Source organism: Camelina sativa, chromosome 7, assembly GCF_000633955.1.
Source record: "Camelina sativa cultivar DH55 chromosome 7, Cs, whole genome shotgun sequence".
NCBI classification, from domain to species: domain Eukaryota; kingdom Viridiplantae; phylum Streptophyta; class Magnoliopsida; order Brassicales; family Brassicaceae; genus Camelina; species Camelina sativa.
Window position 1 is genome coordinate 6273755 of NC_025691.1, and position 18414 is coordinate 6292168.

General features: G+C 34.3%; 2 protein-coding genes across 2 annotated transcripts in view; both read left to right on the top strand.

Annotated features, from left to right (window-relative positions):
- LOC104700501 (protein PSY3-like) lies at window positions 9724-12100 on the top strand. Its single transcript, XM_019227503.1, has 2 exons — window positions 9724-9916; window positions 11725-12100. The coding sequence occupies exons 1-2, from the start codon at window positions 9820-9822 to the stop codon at window positions 11847-11849; spliced, it is 222 nt and encodes a 73-aa protein (XP_019083048.1). The 5' UTR covers window positions 9724-9819; the 3' UTR covers window positions 11850-12100.
- LOC104704359 (internal alternative NAD(P)H-ubiquinone oxidoreductase A2, mitochondrial-like) overlaps window positions 16098-18414 on the top strand; it is a 4017-nt gene continuing 1700 nt past the window's right edge. Inside the window, exons 1-5 of the mRNA XM_019227504.1 lie at window positions 16098-16675; window positions 16947-17160; window positions 17816-17976; window positions 18046-18111; window positions 18206-18410. Of these exons, the coding sequence (XP_019083049.1) occupies window positions 16205-16675; window positions 16947-17160; window positions 17816-17976; window positions 18046-18111; window positions 18206-18410 (1117 nt within the window). The 5' untranslated portion in view covers window positions 16098-16204. The remainder of the gene's footprint in view (window positions 16676-16946; window positions 17161-17815; window positions 17977-18045; window positions 18112-18205; window positions 18411-18414) is intronic.

Here is an 18414-nt window from a genome sequence, read left to right on the forward strand (position 1 = left end):
AGTGTGAAGTTGGTCAGGAGTTTTCTTGGACATGCAGGGTTCTACAGACGCTTCATCAAGGATTTCAGTAAGATAGCTAGACCACTTTCAGATCTATTATGCAAGGATGTCAAGTTTGAGTTTACTGATGAATGTCGTTTAGCTTTTGAACGGATTAAGCAAGAGCTTGTGAGTGCTCCAATTGTTCAACCACCAGACTGGGATTTGCCTTTTGAGGTAATGTGTGATGCCAGCGATTTTGCAGTGGGAGCAGTGCTATGATAGAGGAAGGATAAGAAACTTCATCTTCTTTACTATGCTAGTAGAACACTTGATGATGCCCAAAGAAATTATGCAACAACAGAGAAGGAGCTGCTAGCAGTAGTGTTTGCTGTTGAGAAGTTTCGTTCTTACTTGGTTGGATCAAAGGTAATAGTTCATACAGATCATGTTGCACTCAAATACTTGATGCAGAAAAAGGATGCCAAGCCAAGGTTACTAAAATGGATTCTTCTTCTTCAAGAATTTAACATTGAGGTTAAAGATAAGAAAGGGATAGAGAATGGAGTAGCTGATCATATATCAAAGATTAAGATAGAAGATGAAGTTCCAATTCATGATTCACTACCAGAGGAGAATGTCTACTTTGTTGATATTGGTTCTCAAGCTACATTGTCTCCAGAAGTTTTGCAGACTCGTGGCAATGCATCGACCGACACATCTGGTGCATCGATCAATGCTGCATCTCGATATGAACAAGACTTGGCGAATGCATCGAACAATGCAGTACCATGCATCGATCGACGCTTGGTTCAAGAATCATCGGTTTATGAGTTTGATGACGACGTGGCTGCTGTAACTACTTCTGATCAATTGTGGTATGCGGATATTGCGAATTACCTTGCTGCAGAGGTGGAACCAGACAAGTTTACAGGGTATGCAAAAAAGAAATTCTTGAGAGATCTTAGGAGATACTATTGGGATGAACCTTGTATAAGCATTGCAGTGATGGAGTTTACAGAATATGTTTAGGAGAAACTGAGGTACCTGACGTTTTGTTTCATTGTCATGGATCCGACTATGCTGCACTTTTTTCTACATTCAAGACGGTTTCCAAAGTTCTCCAAGCAGGCTTTTGGTGGCCAACGATGTTCAAAGACGCCCATGAGTTTGTCTCAAGATGCGATGTCTGTCAGCGGAAGGGTCAAATCAGTAAACGGCATGAGATGCCAAAAAACTTCATTTTTGAAGTTGAAGTGTTTGATTGTTGGGGCATTGATTTTAAGGGACCATTCCCTTCTTCTTACAAGAACAAGTACATCCTTATAGCTGTTGACTATGTCTCCAAGTGGTTGGAAGCTATTGCAAGTCCCAAGAATGATTCTGCTGTGGTTCTTAAGCTGTTTAAGACCATTATCTTTCCACGGTTCGGAGTGCCTCAGATTGTTATCAGTGATGAAGGTCAGCACTTTATTAATAAAGTGTTTGAGAAGTTGTTGAAGAAGTATGGAGTTCAACATAGAGTAGCCACCCCATATCATCCCCAGACTAGTGGTCAAGTTGAGGTTTCTAACCGCCAAATCAAAGAAATCCTTGAGAAGACAGTGGGTGTTACAAAAAATGATTGGGCAGCCAAGTTAGATGATGCATTTTGGGCATATCGGACTGCATATAAGACACCACTTAGCACGACACCTTTTCTTCTGCTTTATGGGAAAGGATGTCATCTTCCAGTGGAGTTAGAGCATAAAGCAGCCTGGACTGTTAAATTGCTGAATTTTGATGCCAAGACAGCTTCAGAGAGAAGGGTGGTTCAGCTGAATGAGTTGGATTAGTTTAGACATCATGCATTTGAGAACTCTAAGCTATATAAGGAGAGAACCAAGGCTTATCATGATAAGAAGATCATCTCCAGAAATTTTGAGCCTAATGATCAGGTACATCTGTACAACTCTCGTTGAAGCTGTTTCAAGGTAAGCTTCGTTCTCGCTGGTCCGGACCATTCACTATCCAAGAAGTCCATCCTTATGGAGCTATTGTGCTGCTAAACTCCAAGGGAGAGAAGTTTACTGTCAATGGACAGAGGGTGAAACATTATTGGGCTAATGTTGGGATACCAGACGAACACATTGTGCGTTTGGATGATGCACCTTCTGCCTAATCTGCTGCCAAGTCAAGCTAATGACTTAAAACAAGCGCTGAGTGGGAGGCAACCCACTGGTAGGATTTAATTGTTTTTATTTTTATTTTTATTTTTAGGATTTACTAACATATTAATTTTTAGTTTTAAGTTTAAGTGATGCAGAAATCGTAAAAAAAAATAAAACAGAAGTGGCAATGTATCGACCGACACAGCTGCTGCATCGGTCGATGCATCGCTCGATGCTGTTAATGGATCCGAGATTAAACGGGCTGGTGGGTTTGGAAATAATCAAATTGATGGTGGGCCGAGTTAAGCCCAGTTGCATCAACCCAACACTTGCATCGACCGATGCAACTCCAGCATCGATCGATGCAAGTTAACCTAGAGTTGCGATTAAAAGTCCCCCAACTTCGTCTTCTTCGTTTCTTTCTCTCAGAACTCGAACTCGCGAAGAACAGAACTTAAATCGATCATATCTCACTCATTTTTTCATCAAATCCATCGTTTCAAAGCCCATACTGCTCGGTTTTGTCCCCTCTACTCGATCCCCACAACCGCTTTCCGATTCAAAGTAATGTTGAGCTGCCAACGATCGAAGAGACCTCGCCGCTCCACTTCTGCCGCCACTCCGCCGCACCTCCGTGACTCTCCACCGCCGACGACTCCTCCTCCGGTTTCACTGAAGCCGATCCAACCACTTCCAGCTCTTAATGCACCTCTTCAAGCCACATGTCATGATCCATGGCCAAGAAGTGAAGGTTACCGGATTCCACCACAGCATGTTTGGGCTGGGAGTCCAAATGAAGAAGTTAAGAAGCTTGATTACATCAACCGACCGCTACTTGATACTTGGGGAGAGTATGAGACTCTGTTTTACAATGCTTGGCTGAAGGTTGAGATCAAGCCAACTCGGTTCGTTGATCCTGCTACTATGCAGAGGCTGGGGATTCATGATGAGGTACTGAGAATTCTGGAGAAGATTGGATTAGGGACCATGTGCACTCGCCACTATGACTGTTTTCCGGAGCTGGTCCGGCAATTCATGGCTTCAGTCCGCCTTGTTTTCCAGAACGAGCAGGTCCCGAAAGCTAGTGAAGGAAGGTTATCTTTCTTCATTAGAGGAGTTCGGTATGAGATTGTTTTACCCGATCTTTGTGACATTTACGGTTTTAGCAGAGAGCCAGAGGGAGTTTCGCTTCCAGGAGAGTTTGTAGATGTCTCGCATCTCTGGTCCTACTTCGGTACTGGCGACTATGATTCCCGAAGTTCCACTATGACTTATGTGAGGCATCCAGTGATCAGGTACATTTTTAAGGCCATAGCCAACACTATTTTATGTAAGATGGAGCCTGGGAAGATGAGCGTGAGTGAGCTGGAAATAATGGCATATGGGATTTATGATTTGATTGCTGAGGATGATAGCTGGGTTGACCCTGAGAGAGTTAACTATGGTGCAGTGTTTGCTTCCCACTTGATCTCTCTGAAGGTCAAGGCTTTTGGGCGTGGGAAAAAAGAGTATGTTGGGAGTCTGCTTACTCCTATTTTTCAGTGACTGTGTATTGCTAATGACTCTGTCTCCATTTGTATGGAGAGGTGCGTTATTGATGAGGAGCATTTGAGGAACTCCACTTAGATGAAGAGGGAGATGCTATGGCGTTTTTGTGATTATACTGGTACTCATCTTATCAGATTGCCACGACCAGACCTCACCACTATTGGAGAGGATGCAGAGCAGTTGCGTTTTCTTCTTGGTCCCACTGATTTTGTTATACCATCACCTTCCCATCGCCAGAGCGTTGTCGCACCTGTTGAGCCACTTGCTGCCGGTTTTGCTAATGATCACCCTGCTGGGAGTTTTGAGTTCGGTTCCTCCTTTGGCACTACAGCGTTAGATTTCCCTGAGCCACCACAGCCTTCTGCTACTATGAGTCAGGGAGCCTACCAGGAGTATCAATCATCCACCATGCCTGCCATCTGGAACGCGATTTCTCGATTGTCTCGGTGTGGTTGCGTCCGTCCCACTAGGCGCAGATCACGTTCTCCTCCCCTTGGTAGCGATGCTGATCTTGCTGATGGTGATGCTGATCCTGAGGATTGATCCTACTTCTGATTACGGTTTCTTTTATCCTTTTTGTTTTTCACTTTGAGTCATTTTTATTTTTCCTTGAGTCAGTTTGTCATTTGTTTCAGATTGAACTTGTATTGCATTATGAACCATTATCTATCATGTTGCATTTAATGTTGTGTTTGAGTGATTCTTAACAGAGCTGACTTCCATGAGAAAAACACAACTAACATGCGACTAACAGGATTCAACGTCGGATTCTCGAATGATTTGGCTTTGCATCGGTCGACACAACGGCTAACAGTTGGTAACACGTATTTGGTTCATTATTTCACTACTTTTTCAATTTGATTTTTCTTTCTTGATCAACCTTAGGCTTGATAACACTGGGGACAATGTTGTTTAAGTCTGGGAGAGATTAGTACTAACTATGTTTTCTTTCTTGAGTGTGAGTTGTGTCTGTCAAAACCATATTTTTGAGTCAAATTTTTCAAATTTTTCTTTTGGAATTAGGATCTCTAACTAATGGTTTCTGTTCTTTGGCTAACACTCTTATGAATCTTGATTATGCTTGATCTCAGAACTGAAGTTTAGAAAAAGACTATGAGCTGTATCAACAATCCTGAAATCCCTTATCCAAAGGATATCTGTTTGAACTAACGTTGTCTCAACTTTTATCAGGATTTTAACTGGACCTAATCTCTTACCTTGGGGTTTGAAGTCAGTGGACTAGACTTTTTCTTTGGGCCATACAAGACAGTGCAATTTTTCAAAGTATGTCTCTCCTCTCTCTTCCCTTTGGTACTTTAAAAAAAAGATAAGAAAAAAAAAAGAAGAGAGGAGAATAAAAGATGAGATGATTTTGATCAGTTTAGAGGGGTAGGTAAATTATCTGTAACCCCATTATTCTACTCTTGAGTCAAATGATCACACAAAGCTTGGAAGCGAGAGGTAGGTAAATTACCGATGACCCCGATATTCGCTTACACCTTTGATTAAAAAAAAAATCCCTTGGAAGTGAGAAAAGGGAGAGGAAAGGAGATGTATGAAGAATGTCTTGGTCTGAAGAGAGTCCATATGCCACTGATCGATACACCAAGGATTTGCTTTAATTTATGTAATGAGATGACAATGGTGAGACTAGAGATTCCTAAGGATTGTGGGATTTGAGTAAGGAATGTTGATGCTTCTCAATTGACAAAGTATATGAAGTAAGTTCTGAAGATCAAGGCGATGAAGAGTGCGAAAAACAATTACCTGTAGTTGAGTGAATTCCATGTTTTCAAACTTCTTTCACATCTCTAAATTTTTGTTTTGCTTGAGGGTAAGCAAAGGCTAAGTCTGGGAGAGTTGATATATCATGGTTTTTGTGGTTTTTAACCATGGTGTAAGTGTGTTTTTTGAGTCTTTTGATTTGTTTTCTAGGTTGTTTTTGAGTCTTTATAGGTTTAGGTACTCATTGGCACAGATGGAACGCAAAGGAGCTAAAAGGATGATTTGGAGCATAATCAAAGCATTAAGGCTGATCAACGAAGGTCGGAGACGAGTTCATGAGTATACACCGGTCAATGAATCATTAAGCATCGATCGATGCAGTGCCCAAAAGCCGAATCGAAAGTTTTCTCCACAAGGTTTAGAAGATTTACAAAATTTGCTCAAGTTTTTCTTATTTGCAATTAAGGCCCAAGACGTGTTTTAGAGTATATTTAAGATTTTTATGGTCATTGTTAAGACCTAAGTTATTTTCCAGTAAGTATTATTTTTCTGCAACCTTTTTGGATAAAGAGATTTTTGAGAGCAGTTGGAGAGACGGATCTGATTTCATCTGTAGAGAGAAGATTCCTAAACTCTTTATTTACTCTTTTAACATCTATTGCATATTATTCAGAATTATGTTTTGTTCTTCATTGAATATGTCTGAGTAGTTTGCTTGTTAGGTTTAGGGTTTTTCTTAGGGTTTTTATGGTTTATTAGATCTGTTATTTTTAGGATTTATTATCTTGTGTGATCTTCATCTTAGGTTGTTCTTCATATTAATTCTTGATTGATCACCTAAATTAATACTTTAGGAAAATAAATTGATATGAGAGTATAATTGATTTTCCTGATAAAACCTTTTGATGAGCAAAATTATTTCCTGCAAAGAGATTTGATTTAATAATTTTGTGAACAATCTAAACTTGTTTTTAGAGCTGATTTTTAACCCTGAATTTTACAAAGAGATTTGAATTTTCTGGTTTTAAATTTAGATAATATTTGCAGTGAGAACTTACTTATTTTACAAAATAATTTAGAGTTCTAAATCTGATTTAAATTGCTTGAATCCTATTAATTTATTGATTTAATAATCTGTAATTTCCTCAGAAATTCCATATGTCTAGCTCTTTGATCCCTTGAATTTACAACACCTTTTGATTATGTTTCTGTATTGTTTTTAATTTAATATTTTTATTTAGCATAATTAAAATATTAATAAGTCTATTGTGTGATCTAGAGTCTCTGTGGATTCGACTCTTAGAGTATTACAACTGCAAGGTTGTTGGTACCATTAGGGTATTACAATTTGAGCATATCACAAATGATTTGAAACTGAGGCAACTTTCAAAGACTTCGAATTGTGACATACTACACAAGGGCAGTAAAACCTACCTCTGCTATTTTGTGCATGGCTACTGGCAAAATCAATGAACTCTTCCACACCCGCCGAATAATCTAATGAGATATGATTAGTGAATGGATCGATCTGATTGTACATCCATGCTCTTGATGGATTGTTCCACATTATTTTTTTTTCTCTCGTTTTTTTCTTTCTCTCTCATTTTTTTTCTTTCTCACATTTTTTTTCTCTTTGATCTCGATGTAAATGGAGGAAGAAGTGGTAGCATATATATAAGAGAAATTTTGCGACTCTTTTGCGTCTATTATAGAAAGAGTCACAAAATTTCAGTACACCTAACACACTTTTGCATGTTTTTTGCCGACATGATGCGACTTTTTTGCGACTGTTTTTATAGGAGTCCCAAAGGTTGAGTACATCTAGCTTCCACATTTTCAACGTTTTTTGCCGACAGGCAGCGACGGCTTTGCTATTAAATGATAATCGAAAAATTCGTTGCAAATAAGTCTCTATTTTATGACTTATTTGCAACTATTCTAACGGACCAAAAAGGCAGTTGCAAAGTAGTCACAAAATGCATCTTGTTTTGCGACAAAATAATTTTAGTCACCAAAGAGTATGTATGCGGTCGCAAACGTGAGACGTCTTTGTAACTGTATTGTTTCGTCGTAAAAATGCTACGCTTTTTCTTCTGTATTTTATATAGTTGTTAATAAGTATCAAAACAGACACAAAAACGTCGCACATTATTGCGACTAAACAATCAGTCATAAACGGTAATTACAAATTGCATGTTTTCTTGTAGTAAATCCTATCATCAAAATACATAAAACAAACAAAAATAAATTAGAAATTAAATAAAACTTCTCCCGAAGTCAAACTTTATATGTGAGTGTGTACTGTATGTGCATGTATAGTGTGTTGTATAGATGCGTCTCTTCTCCAAAAGTCAACTTTCTGTGAGTGTGTATGTGTTGTTGTATAGATACGTCTCCAAAAGTCAACTTTCATTATCCTGAGAGCAGCAGAGCAGAAGCATGCCAAGATAGGGTTTGAAGCTTTTAATACCTTTATTAGGTTTAGAGGCCAATATAAGACCATTTACTCGTCCTGGGTGTTCGGCTAAACCGGGTTGTTCAGGTCGGTTTATTCGGTTTTTTAGAAATTCGGTTTTTAAAAAATCTCACCGAATAGACCCGAACTAAAATTCAGTTCGGGTCGGTTCGGTAGTCGGTTTGTTCGGGTTGGTTATTGGATATAATTTATGTTCCAAAATTGAATTGTATTTTTTTTTTCGGTTTATTCCGTTTCCATATCGGTTTACATATTATAAAATAGAAATTTATACTTTTACAAGTCTATATCCAATAAAAACCCATTACAAAAACAACAAAAAGCCCAAAAATAAAACCCATCATACATTTTTTAGCCCACCAACCCAATAAAATGTTAGGGTTTTGACAGCTGCCGCATTAGGGGCGACGGCTCCGACGACGGTGATCTCCGACCCAGCTTTACAAGACGTATGATGATGAGTATGTTTCTCGTATTCTCACTAAAACAAGAAATAAACCAACTACTCAGTCAAAATAGGTATGAAGTCTAAGATCTAAAATTCAATATATATGAATCTAAACACCAGTAATCAAATCTTAACACAAACCTCATGTCGGCAAGTTCATCGAAGGCGAATTGAGAATAAGCAAAAAAACGAAGAAAGTATGAGGAGAAAGATGAGAATGAAAGGAGATGTGTCTAGAAAAGAAGGCAGGAGAAGAAGAAGGAAGGCCGTACAAGAGGATTCTGAAGGAGAAGAGGCGATTTCTTTTTACTTCAAGAATCGATTTAATGAATAATATCTAGGGTTTAAGTATTTATATTATGTTCTTCTTAAACCGCATAAACCGATCGGTAACCGGTTACCGAACCGAAAAAAACCAAAATCTGAAATTTTAAAACAATTTGACTGATCGGTTTCCATCTCCTCTCTCACTCTTTCCCGAAAACCGAATGTTTCGGTTTGATCGGTTCGGTTTGATCAGCTTTTGCCGAACGCCAAGGGTGACCATTTACTTTGAGAATAATCAATTAGCTCTAGTGGTAACAAAGCTCGTCAAATCTATAATATCTGGAGACAGAATCGTAGTGTCTTTTAACCTAAATCATTATTTGACATACAAGACTGGCTCATCTCAATCTAAGGTTTGGAAGATCACTTGTTCCACAAATGATTCACCAAACATTGTTTGCCTCAACATGCCAACTTAAATTATCCTCCATTTTTTCCTCCCAATATGTTCTCTCCTTCTAAGTTGGTTTGCAACTTATCTTTGCTAGTTTTCAAAATTTGATAAATATATAAAAATTTGATAAATAACATTTTCTTATATTTTTTTGCGATTTGTTATGTTGTTAGTAATTGTTAATTTCTCTTTGTTAATTTATGGCTATTATCCGTCCTAAAAATTAAAGACAACATGGTTATCCATATTTAATCAAGTAATATATATATATATACACATAAACATATACATATGTGTGAGATGACTAATTAGTTTTTAGAGGTTTAATGAAATTATTTCGGGTAAATCTCTGCATGAAGCATACTTAAAAGTTGGTGATGGTTTTCATTAACAATATGCAATGGTTTTTGTTGCTATTTAATTTGAACAAGTTCATAAAGTAATAATTTCATTTTTTTTAATATAAAAGTTCATTCTAAATTATATGGGGGGATCCACGTCAATCTTGTCATACCTACCAAAATGTAAATGCAATCATGCTAAAAAAAAGGAAGCAAAATGCTGTATGTCTTAAAATGTTATAAACTTTTATATGCGCTTGTTGAAGCAATATTTTAAGTTTGACGTCAAAAAGAAAAGAAAAAAGGCATTATTTTAAGAAAGTCTTCGAAAACTAAGGGCCGGTGTGAGACATTTTGTGGCCGTCTACAAATATAAAAGAGAGAGAGAGAAAGAGAGGAGAGACATATAGAAGAAGAAAAAAAAAAAGAGAATGAGTTATTCAACATCAAGAATTGGGTTGTGTTTGTTCCTCTTCTTCTCATTTGCTCTCCTCTCTTCTGCTCGCATCAGTCTTTCGTTTTCATCAGGTACTTTCTAATTTCTTCCTCTCTCTATATTTCTCTGTTTCCTCAGTTCCAAGTAGTTATAGTTTTCTATGAATATGTCTTTTGGTTATCCAATCTTTAATCACTATATCTATTTACCTCACAAGATTTTTCTTTCTTTTTTTCCTTGTTTTACTCATATGAATTTCTTCGTAACATGGTTCATCTCATACTCGTTGTTATAATTAGTCTTCTTTGTTTAACGTAGTGATTGAGATCTCATAATAATAAGTATGTACATTTATTGGCCGGTGAGGTGGTGGTATTCACATGAATCATATGCAGAACAATGTATATGTCTTAAATGATTGCTCCAAAAAAATCACCAAAAGAGGAAAAAAATGTACTACTATTAATTCGTCAAAAACAAAGAAAAAGAAAAAGAAAAAACTTATATAACTACACAAACAAATTGTATATTAGTATATCATTTACGGAGATACCAATGATCCCTAAATACATACACATAATTTCAAACGATATGTATAATTATATATAGATGTTCACGAAAGACAAATTAAGGGCATTGAAAAGCACATGAAACAATAAGATTTTAATTAGTACGTCATAGTCAGTGTTTGTTCTGCAGGCGAAATTTGTTAAAAGAACATTTCATTTTGTTTTTCTGGACAAAAAACCCAATAGTGTAACGTTAGCCGGTAAAGTTTTAATTTTTTTTCTTGGCTAAACTATCGTTATTTATATCTACATGCCAAGTATTTTTTTCACACTTAGAATATACCGTGTCATCGTAGGCGGGAAAAAAAAAAGATTAGTATCATCGTCTTTATTCCATGCAGATATAAAACTGCGATATTTCACTTCTATATATTATAATCAATTTTAAAATTACAAAACTAAAATAAATTGACAATAAAATGATAATTATGAGGATGCATGTTTTTTCTGAAAATATTTGTTAAAGTAAGAGTTGATTCTTAAAAAACCAAGTTGTAAATATATAGCTTAGTTTTATCATGTCCTCTGTTTCCAGCTTGTATGTATCCAGTTTCTCTCATTATTCAAAATCAAGTGAACATGAAACACGACGCTCAAGATTGTCTTCCCTAGTTTTCCCTTCGGCCGATGACTTGTTCACACGGCCAAATCTTATTTTATTAAAAGATAAACTTTTGTTGACCAAAACAAAAAGATAAACTTGTGTCATGCCGACGAATCCAGTAATAAAAGTTATAAACTAAGAAATCTGGTGATAAACACAGTATAGTATTAACACTTTTTATTGTAAAGTAAAATAGTATAACCTAATATATAATTTAATAGCTAATTATCTATTTTGTGTTCACACTCCAAAAGCGTTGACATTACGACTAAAGAACAAAGACAGATCATACTACGACAACTATTTAATCAAATCTGACATATATTTTTTAATTGCATATAGTTAGCAAATTGAAATGGAACTTAGTGCGTGCCTCCTAAAAATTATACATCTTCTGTTTCTTATTATAAGATGATCTAGGTGGTTTCATCTAAGAGAAGAAGTCATCAATAAGCTATAAATAGTAAAACTTTGAAGGACAAAACATAGTTTTTGTCATATTATTTTACAAAACATATACATATTTTGATGAAGTGAGTGTCGACTTAGTTCAGAAACACTAATTGAAAACTAGGGTATCGAGACTCGAGATCTGTCTTAGATACTATAGTTGTTAATATTTTGAGAAGATAGTTCTTATATAAATACAAAGTTGTTATTGTATATCATTATTTTTCTAGAGTACGTTTAAATGTGCATAAACAACAAAATATGCATATGACTGCAGAAAATGAAATGAGGTCGACGGTGGTGCCAGAACGGTCACTGATGATGAGTACCAACGACTACGGTGAGCCTTCAGCTAACGTTAAACACGATCCACCGCGTGGCGGCAAAGGCCGCAGACGTTGAGAATCTTATATTTTCTCGTAACTTCCCAAATCCTCTTGCAAGCTTGCAAATATTCTATATATATAGACCAATAAAAGTTTTTTATTTTCATTTTATATTTTTAACGAGCTATATATCAAAGAGACTGTATATGTAATATATATATATAACACCTCGTTTTCATTTGTGTGCTATATCGACGTCAACTTGTTATTCTTACCTAGATTAATATGTGCTACGTGTAAATTGTATGTATAAAATTCCTTTTTTTTTTTTTGGTTAATGCCGTTGTACTTCAATCTATTTTGTATAACGATTTTTTTTTTTTTTGAATCACCGAAGTTTGATAGCCCAATTGGTAAAAATTCTTTGGCAAAATCTAGAGGTCGTTAGTTCAAGAGGAGACCCTTGGAAGGAGATCATATAAAATGCTTTGGTCCTTGGCATGAGGGAATATACGGATCTAGGTCTTGAATCTCTTAATAATTCAAAAAAAATTGAATCAGATTTTAAATAGTTAAAATATATTTTTAAATCGTCATTAATAGGTAATCAAATATACGTAATGGTAATGTAATAAACGGCGAAATTGAAAAATTAAATCTACTAAAATATTCTAGTTTAGGAAATGAGAGCTGACTAGGTTGTATATATTTATTTCAATCATAGATGTTTAAATTACTTTAATGAATTTAAGGTCAGACTAATAATAAATAACATTTTTATACGATTGAAGACATATCACATGTTGCATTGCAATCAAAATGTTTGAATTAAAAACTTTAATAAAATTCAGGTAAAACTAATAATAGATAACATTTTTATTTGATTGAATCTATACTAATAAAAAATAGGAGCTATAAGCTCCTAACGCCGTCTACATAAGATTTTAAACAACCAATAGAAATTTGACATATCACTTATTAACATTTTATACAATTTCCAGAATTTTCTATATTAAGAATTAATTTTAAACAACCTATCAGATTTGACATATCATTCATTAACATTTTTTAAATTTACCCACATAGGATTTTAAACAACCAATAGAAATTTGACATATCACTTATTAACATTTTATACAATTTCCAGAATTTTTTATATTAAGAATTATTTTAAACAACCTATCATGATTTGACATGTCATTCATTAACATTTTTTAAATTTACAGATTTTTTTAGAAAAAGGAAAATTTTAAATTTATGGAAATCAAAGAACTAAGCACAATATCCCACATCGGCTAGAAATTTTTTAGACAATGGTTCAGAACCAGTATAAATAAGATTAATATGCTTCCAACAACGAATGAGCAGGAAAGCTTGATTTATCAGGCGACCAAGTTTAAAAGTTTTATTTGGTTTGTTCTGGTTTTTTATTTGATCAAATTAAAACTTTAAACAGTTTCAACAAAATATTCTAATATTTAAAAAATTTTAAAAGTTTAAATATTATAAATATTGAAACTTTTAAAAGTTCTTAGCTTTTAAAAAGTTTTTAAATATTATAAGTTTTAAATTTTAAAAGTTTAAAATATTATAAATATTGAAAATTTTTAAAAGGTTCAAATTTTATATTTCAAAACCTTTTAAAAGTTTAAAATATTATAAATATTGATGCAAAACATAAATTATCTTATTTATCTACATTTGTGCTTTTTATTTCTTATAAGCTGTAAAACATATTTTGTGTATGATTTTAGAGATGAGTTGATATTCTTTCATTAATTTTTTATTTTTGGGTCTAAGGAAGACGGATTGACATCGCATGACCTTAATTTGATGTTTGAGTCAAATTTTGAGGTTTAAAGAAGAAAGATGGACGACAAACACACATGTTTTATTAGCTATACATAGGCATGACCAGGATTACGGTTGTCACGGTTAAATTTTATTAATCATCGGTTATAGTTAGAAAATTTTGTAACCTTAACGAGAACCGTTTAACCGTTTAAATACGGTTAAACGGTTACGTTTAAATACGGTTGCGGTTCAAGCGGTTACTGTTATATACGATTACGGTTATTTGATAATATGATACGGTTGATATTATTAGATGATATAATATAATTGATATTATTTATTTATAATTAATATGTTCTTATAGTGTACTCATATTTCTATATATCATATGATTCATATTAATTATATAATTATTAATATATTTTATTATGTTTTTAAAATATTATAAACCAAGTAAGGATTTTGGTTTGAGAAGTTTCTAAACGCGTGGATCTAAAACAAAATAAGTATATGGATAAAATTGTCAATAATTGGGTGCATGTGTTGACTATGCTGGTAATCATGAATTTCACAAATTTTATGAGAAAAGAAATGATTTTGTTCTTGGAGTTTGATGGGTTAACAAGTTGTGTGGTAGTCTAAAAAAAGGTTTTTCAGTGGAAGAATGTGAAGAAGTTGACGAGGAAGAAGAAGAAAAAGAGTATAACGAAGAAGCAAACGGTAAAAGTTACGATGACAATTAACACAAAATTTGACAATGAAAATGACAAGAAAGAATATGAAGAATAAGAAAATATTGAATAAAAAAACACGAAAACATAGGTGGTAGCGATCAATTAAATATGAAAACGAGTTAAATTCATGATTATAAAATTATTTCGTTTTTGTGGTGGTCAAAGAAAATTGTTTAGGATATGTGAAGTCATCAGTTTGATTTGCCTCGCCTGAACATCAAATTAAATTTATGATTTTTTTATCAGATTTGATTTTATAACACAACTCATTTTTATATTTTAAAAAATTGTTTATCTGAAATTTAATTTTTTTCTTTAGTACTAATTTTAATTTTTTTTTATGAGATAATATTTTATTATCCTAATCAATCATATATAATTTTTATCAAAATATATCAAATAAACTCACGCTAACCTAGTCTATACTAATAAAAAGTATAAGCTATAAGCTCCTAAAGGTGTCCACATAGGATTTAAAACCTCCAATTGTGATTAGACATGTCACTAATTAACATTTTTTAAAATCTCCAGAATTTTCTATATTAAGAATTATTTTAAACATCCTATCAGGATTTGACATATCATTCATTAACATTTTTAAATTTCCAGAATTTTTTAGAAAAAAGAAAAATTTAAATTTATGGAAATAAAAGAACTATGTACAATATCCCACATCCGCTAGAAAATTTTTAGACAACGAATGAGTAGTTCAAAACCATTATAAATAAGATTAATATGCTTTCAACAACGAATGAGTAGGAAAGCTTGATTTATCAGGCATCCCAGTTTAATAGTTTTATTCGGTTTGATCCAGTTTTTTATTTGATCAAACTAAACTTTAAAAATTTTCAAAAAATATATTAGAATATTTCAAATTTTTAAAAAGTTTAAATATTATAAATATTGAAACTTTTAAAAGTTCTTAGCTTTTAAAAAGTTTTTAAATATTATAATTTTTAATTTTTAAAAGTTTAAAATATTATAAATATTGATGTAATACATAAATTATCATATTTATCTACGTTTGTGCTTTTTATTTCTTACGAGCTGTAAAATATATTTTTGTGTATGATTTTATAGATAAGTTGATATTCTTTTATTAATTTTTTATTTCTATCTTATTTTTTATTTTTATGAGAAAATAAATGATTTTGTTCTTGGGGTTTGATGGGTTAACAAGTTGTTTGGTAGTCTAAAAAAAATATTTTTCAGTGGAAAAATGTGAAGAAGTTGACTAGAAAAAAAAAAAGAAAAAGAGTATAACGAAGAACCAGATGTTAAAAGTAACGATGACAATTACCACAAAATTTGACAATGAAAATTACAAGAAAGAATATGAAAAAAAAAACATGGAATAAAAAACACGAAAACATAGGTCATAGCGATCAATTAAATATAAAAACGAGTTAAATTCATGATGATAAAATTGTTCTGTTTTTCTGGTAGTCAAAAAAATTGTTTAGGATATCTGAGGTCATCAGTTTGATTCGCCTCACGTCGACGTCGAGTTAAATTTATGTATCTGAAATTTAATTTTTTATATTTTTAAAAAATATGTATCTGAAATTTAATTTTTTCTTTAATACTATTTTAAATTTTTTTATAAAATAATATTTTATTACCGTTATCAATTATATATAATTTTTATTAAAATATATCAAATAAACCTATGGATAATTAAAATATGATTCACATAAATTAATTTGTTTATGGGCCGTCTCTATCAACCAAACCCATAAAAGAACATATAGGCCCAAGAGTTATTAAAGCTCGTCGACAAATTTTTCAAAATGCTCCCTGAGCTGAGGAATCTATTTACCATTGACTGAAGAAGATTCTTCAAATACACACACAACGAAGAAGACGAAGAAGAAGAAGAAGAAGAAGAAGAAGAAGAAGAACAATGTTCTTGATCAGAAACCTAACACGAGTCTCACCGACGACATCATCGATCGTGACCAGATTCAGAAACTCCGGATCATCATCATCACCATACACACTCGCTTCCCGTTTCTGCACAGCTCAAGAGACTCAGATTCAATCTCCGGCATCTTCAAATGGTGTGGATCGGAGTCAATACGAAGGTTTAAGACCGACGAGAGAAGGAGAGAAACCTAGAGTTGTGGTTCTCGGTTCGGGTTGGGCGGGTTGTAGGTTGATGAAAGGGATCGATACGAGTCTCTACGACGTCGTTTGCGTTTCTCCGAGGAACCACATGGTCTTCACTCCTCTTCTCGCTTCTACTTGTGTTGGTACTCTCGAGTTCAGGTCCGTCGCTGAGCCTATCACTAGTATTCAACCTGCGATTTCTAGAGAGCCTGGTTCTTACTTCTTCCTTGCTAATTGCTCTCGTCTTGATGCTGATGCTCATGAGGTACTATACTACTGCTTCTCACTTACTCTTTCGTATTAGGTGTTTGATTTGAGAGATTTATAGATCAGACTGGTCATTGATAATGCAGGGACCTTTGAAATCTGATACCATTTTGATTAGGGGAATTAGCTAAGATTTGGAGAGTTAGGGAGAAGACTATTAGTTACTGTAGAAGTAATGGAGTTACTAAAGTGTCAGATTCAGTTTTGTTATTGTGAAGCTCATGGTGTGTTTAATTCTGTTGTTAGATGACTCGTTTCTTGGTGATTAGGTTCATTGTGAGACTTTACCTGATGGGTTGGACACGTTAAAGCCAAGGAAGTTCAAGATTGCTTACGACAAGCTTGTAGTAGCAAGTGGTGCAGAGGCATCCACGTTTGGGATCCATGGTGTCATGGAAAACGCGATTTTCCTCCGTGAAGTTCACCATGCTCAGGAGATTCGGAGGAAGCTTCTTTTGAACCTGATGCTCTCGGATACTCCTTGTAAGCAGTATTTCATCTCCTGAATATTCAGATTCAGAATTAGAATTAGAACATAACACTTCTTTGCACAATTTCTTTTTATTAGGCNGTTACTTACATGTTAATTTCTCAGATTTAGGTTTTTGATTTGGGAGATTTATAGATCAGATTGGTCAATGATGATGCAGGGACCTTCGAAATCTCTTAGTTTTTAGGGGAATTAGCTAAGATTTGTTGAGTTAGGGAAAAGACTATTTAGTTACTGTAGAAGAAGAAGTTTCTTAATGGTTGCTAAAAGTGTCAGATTCAGTTTTGTTACTGTGAAGCTCATGGTGTGTTTAATTCTGTTGTTATATGACTTGTTTCTTGGTGATTAGGTTCATTGTGAGACTTTACCTGAAGAGATGGACACATTAAAGCCAAGGAAGTTTAAGATTGCTTACGACAAGCTTGTCGTAGCAAGTGGTGCAGAGGCGTCGACGTTTGGGATCCATGGTGTCATGGAGAACGCGATTTTTCTCCGTGAAGTTCATCATGCGCAGGAGATTCGGAGAAAGCTTCTTTTGAACCTGATGCTCTCTGATACTCCTTGTAAACAGTATTTCATCCCCTGAAGATTCAGATTCAGAATTAGAATTAGAACATAACAGTTCTTTGCACAATTTCTTTTTATTAGGTTTACCGAAAGAGGAGAAACAGAGGTTGTTACATTGCGTTGTGGTTGGAGGTGGACCAACCGGGGTTGAGTTTAGTGGTGAACTGAGTGACTTTATTAAGAAAGATGTTCGTCAACGATATTCTCATGTGAAGGACGACATTCATGTTACTTTGATAGAGGTTTGTTTTAAGAAGCTTCTCTTTGAAATCTTCTTTGCAGAACTCACTAAAATTTATAACTGTTTCTAGGCCAGGGATATACTTTCGTCGTTTGATGATCGTCTCAGACGTTATGCTATCAAGCAGTTGAACAAGGTGAACTCATTTAGAAGTTAGAACATGTAAAGGTGTTGTGCTAACTTTTATAGAGCGTTTTGTCTTAAACCCTACTGGTTTTAATTCACATTAGTCTGGAGTGCGGTTTGTGCGTGGGATTGTGAAAGATGTGATGCCTCAGAAGCTAATACTTGACGATGGCACAGAAGTTCCCTACGGACTCTTAGTGTGGTCCACTGGTGTTGGTCCATCTCCTTTTGTGAGGTCCCTTGGTCTTCCAAAAGATCCTGGTGGAAGGTTAGTTCATCAAGATCACTCCATTAGACCCTTTTTTGCTAAAAA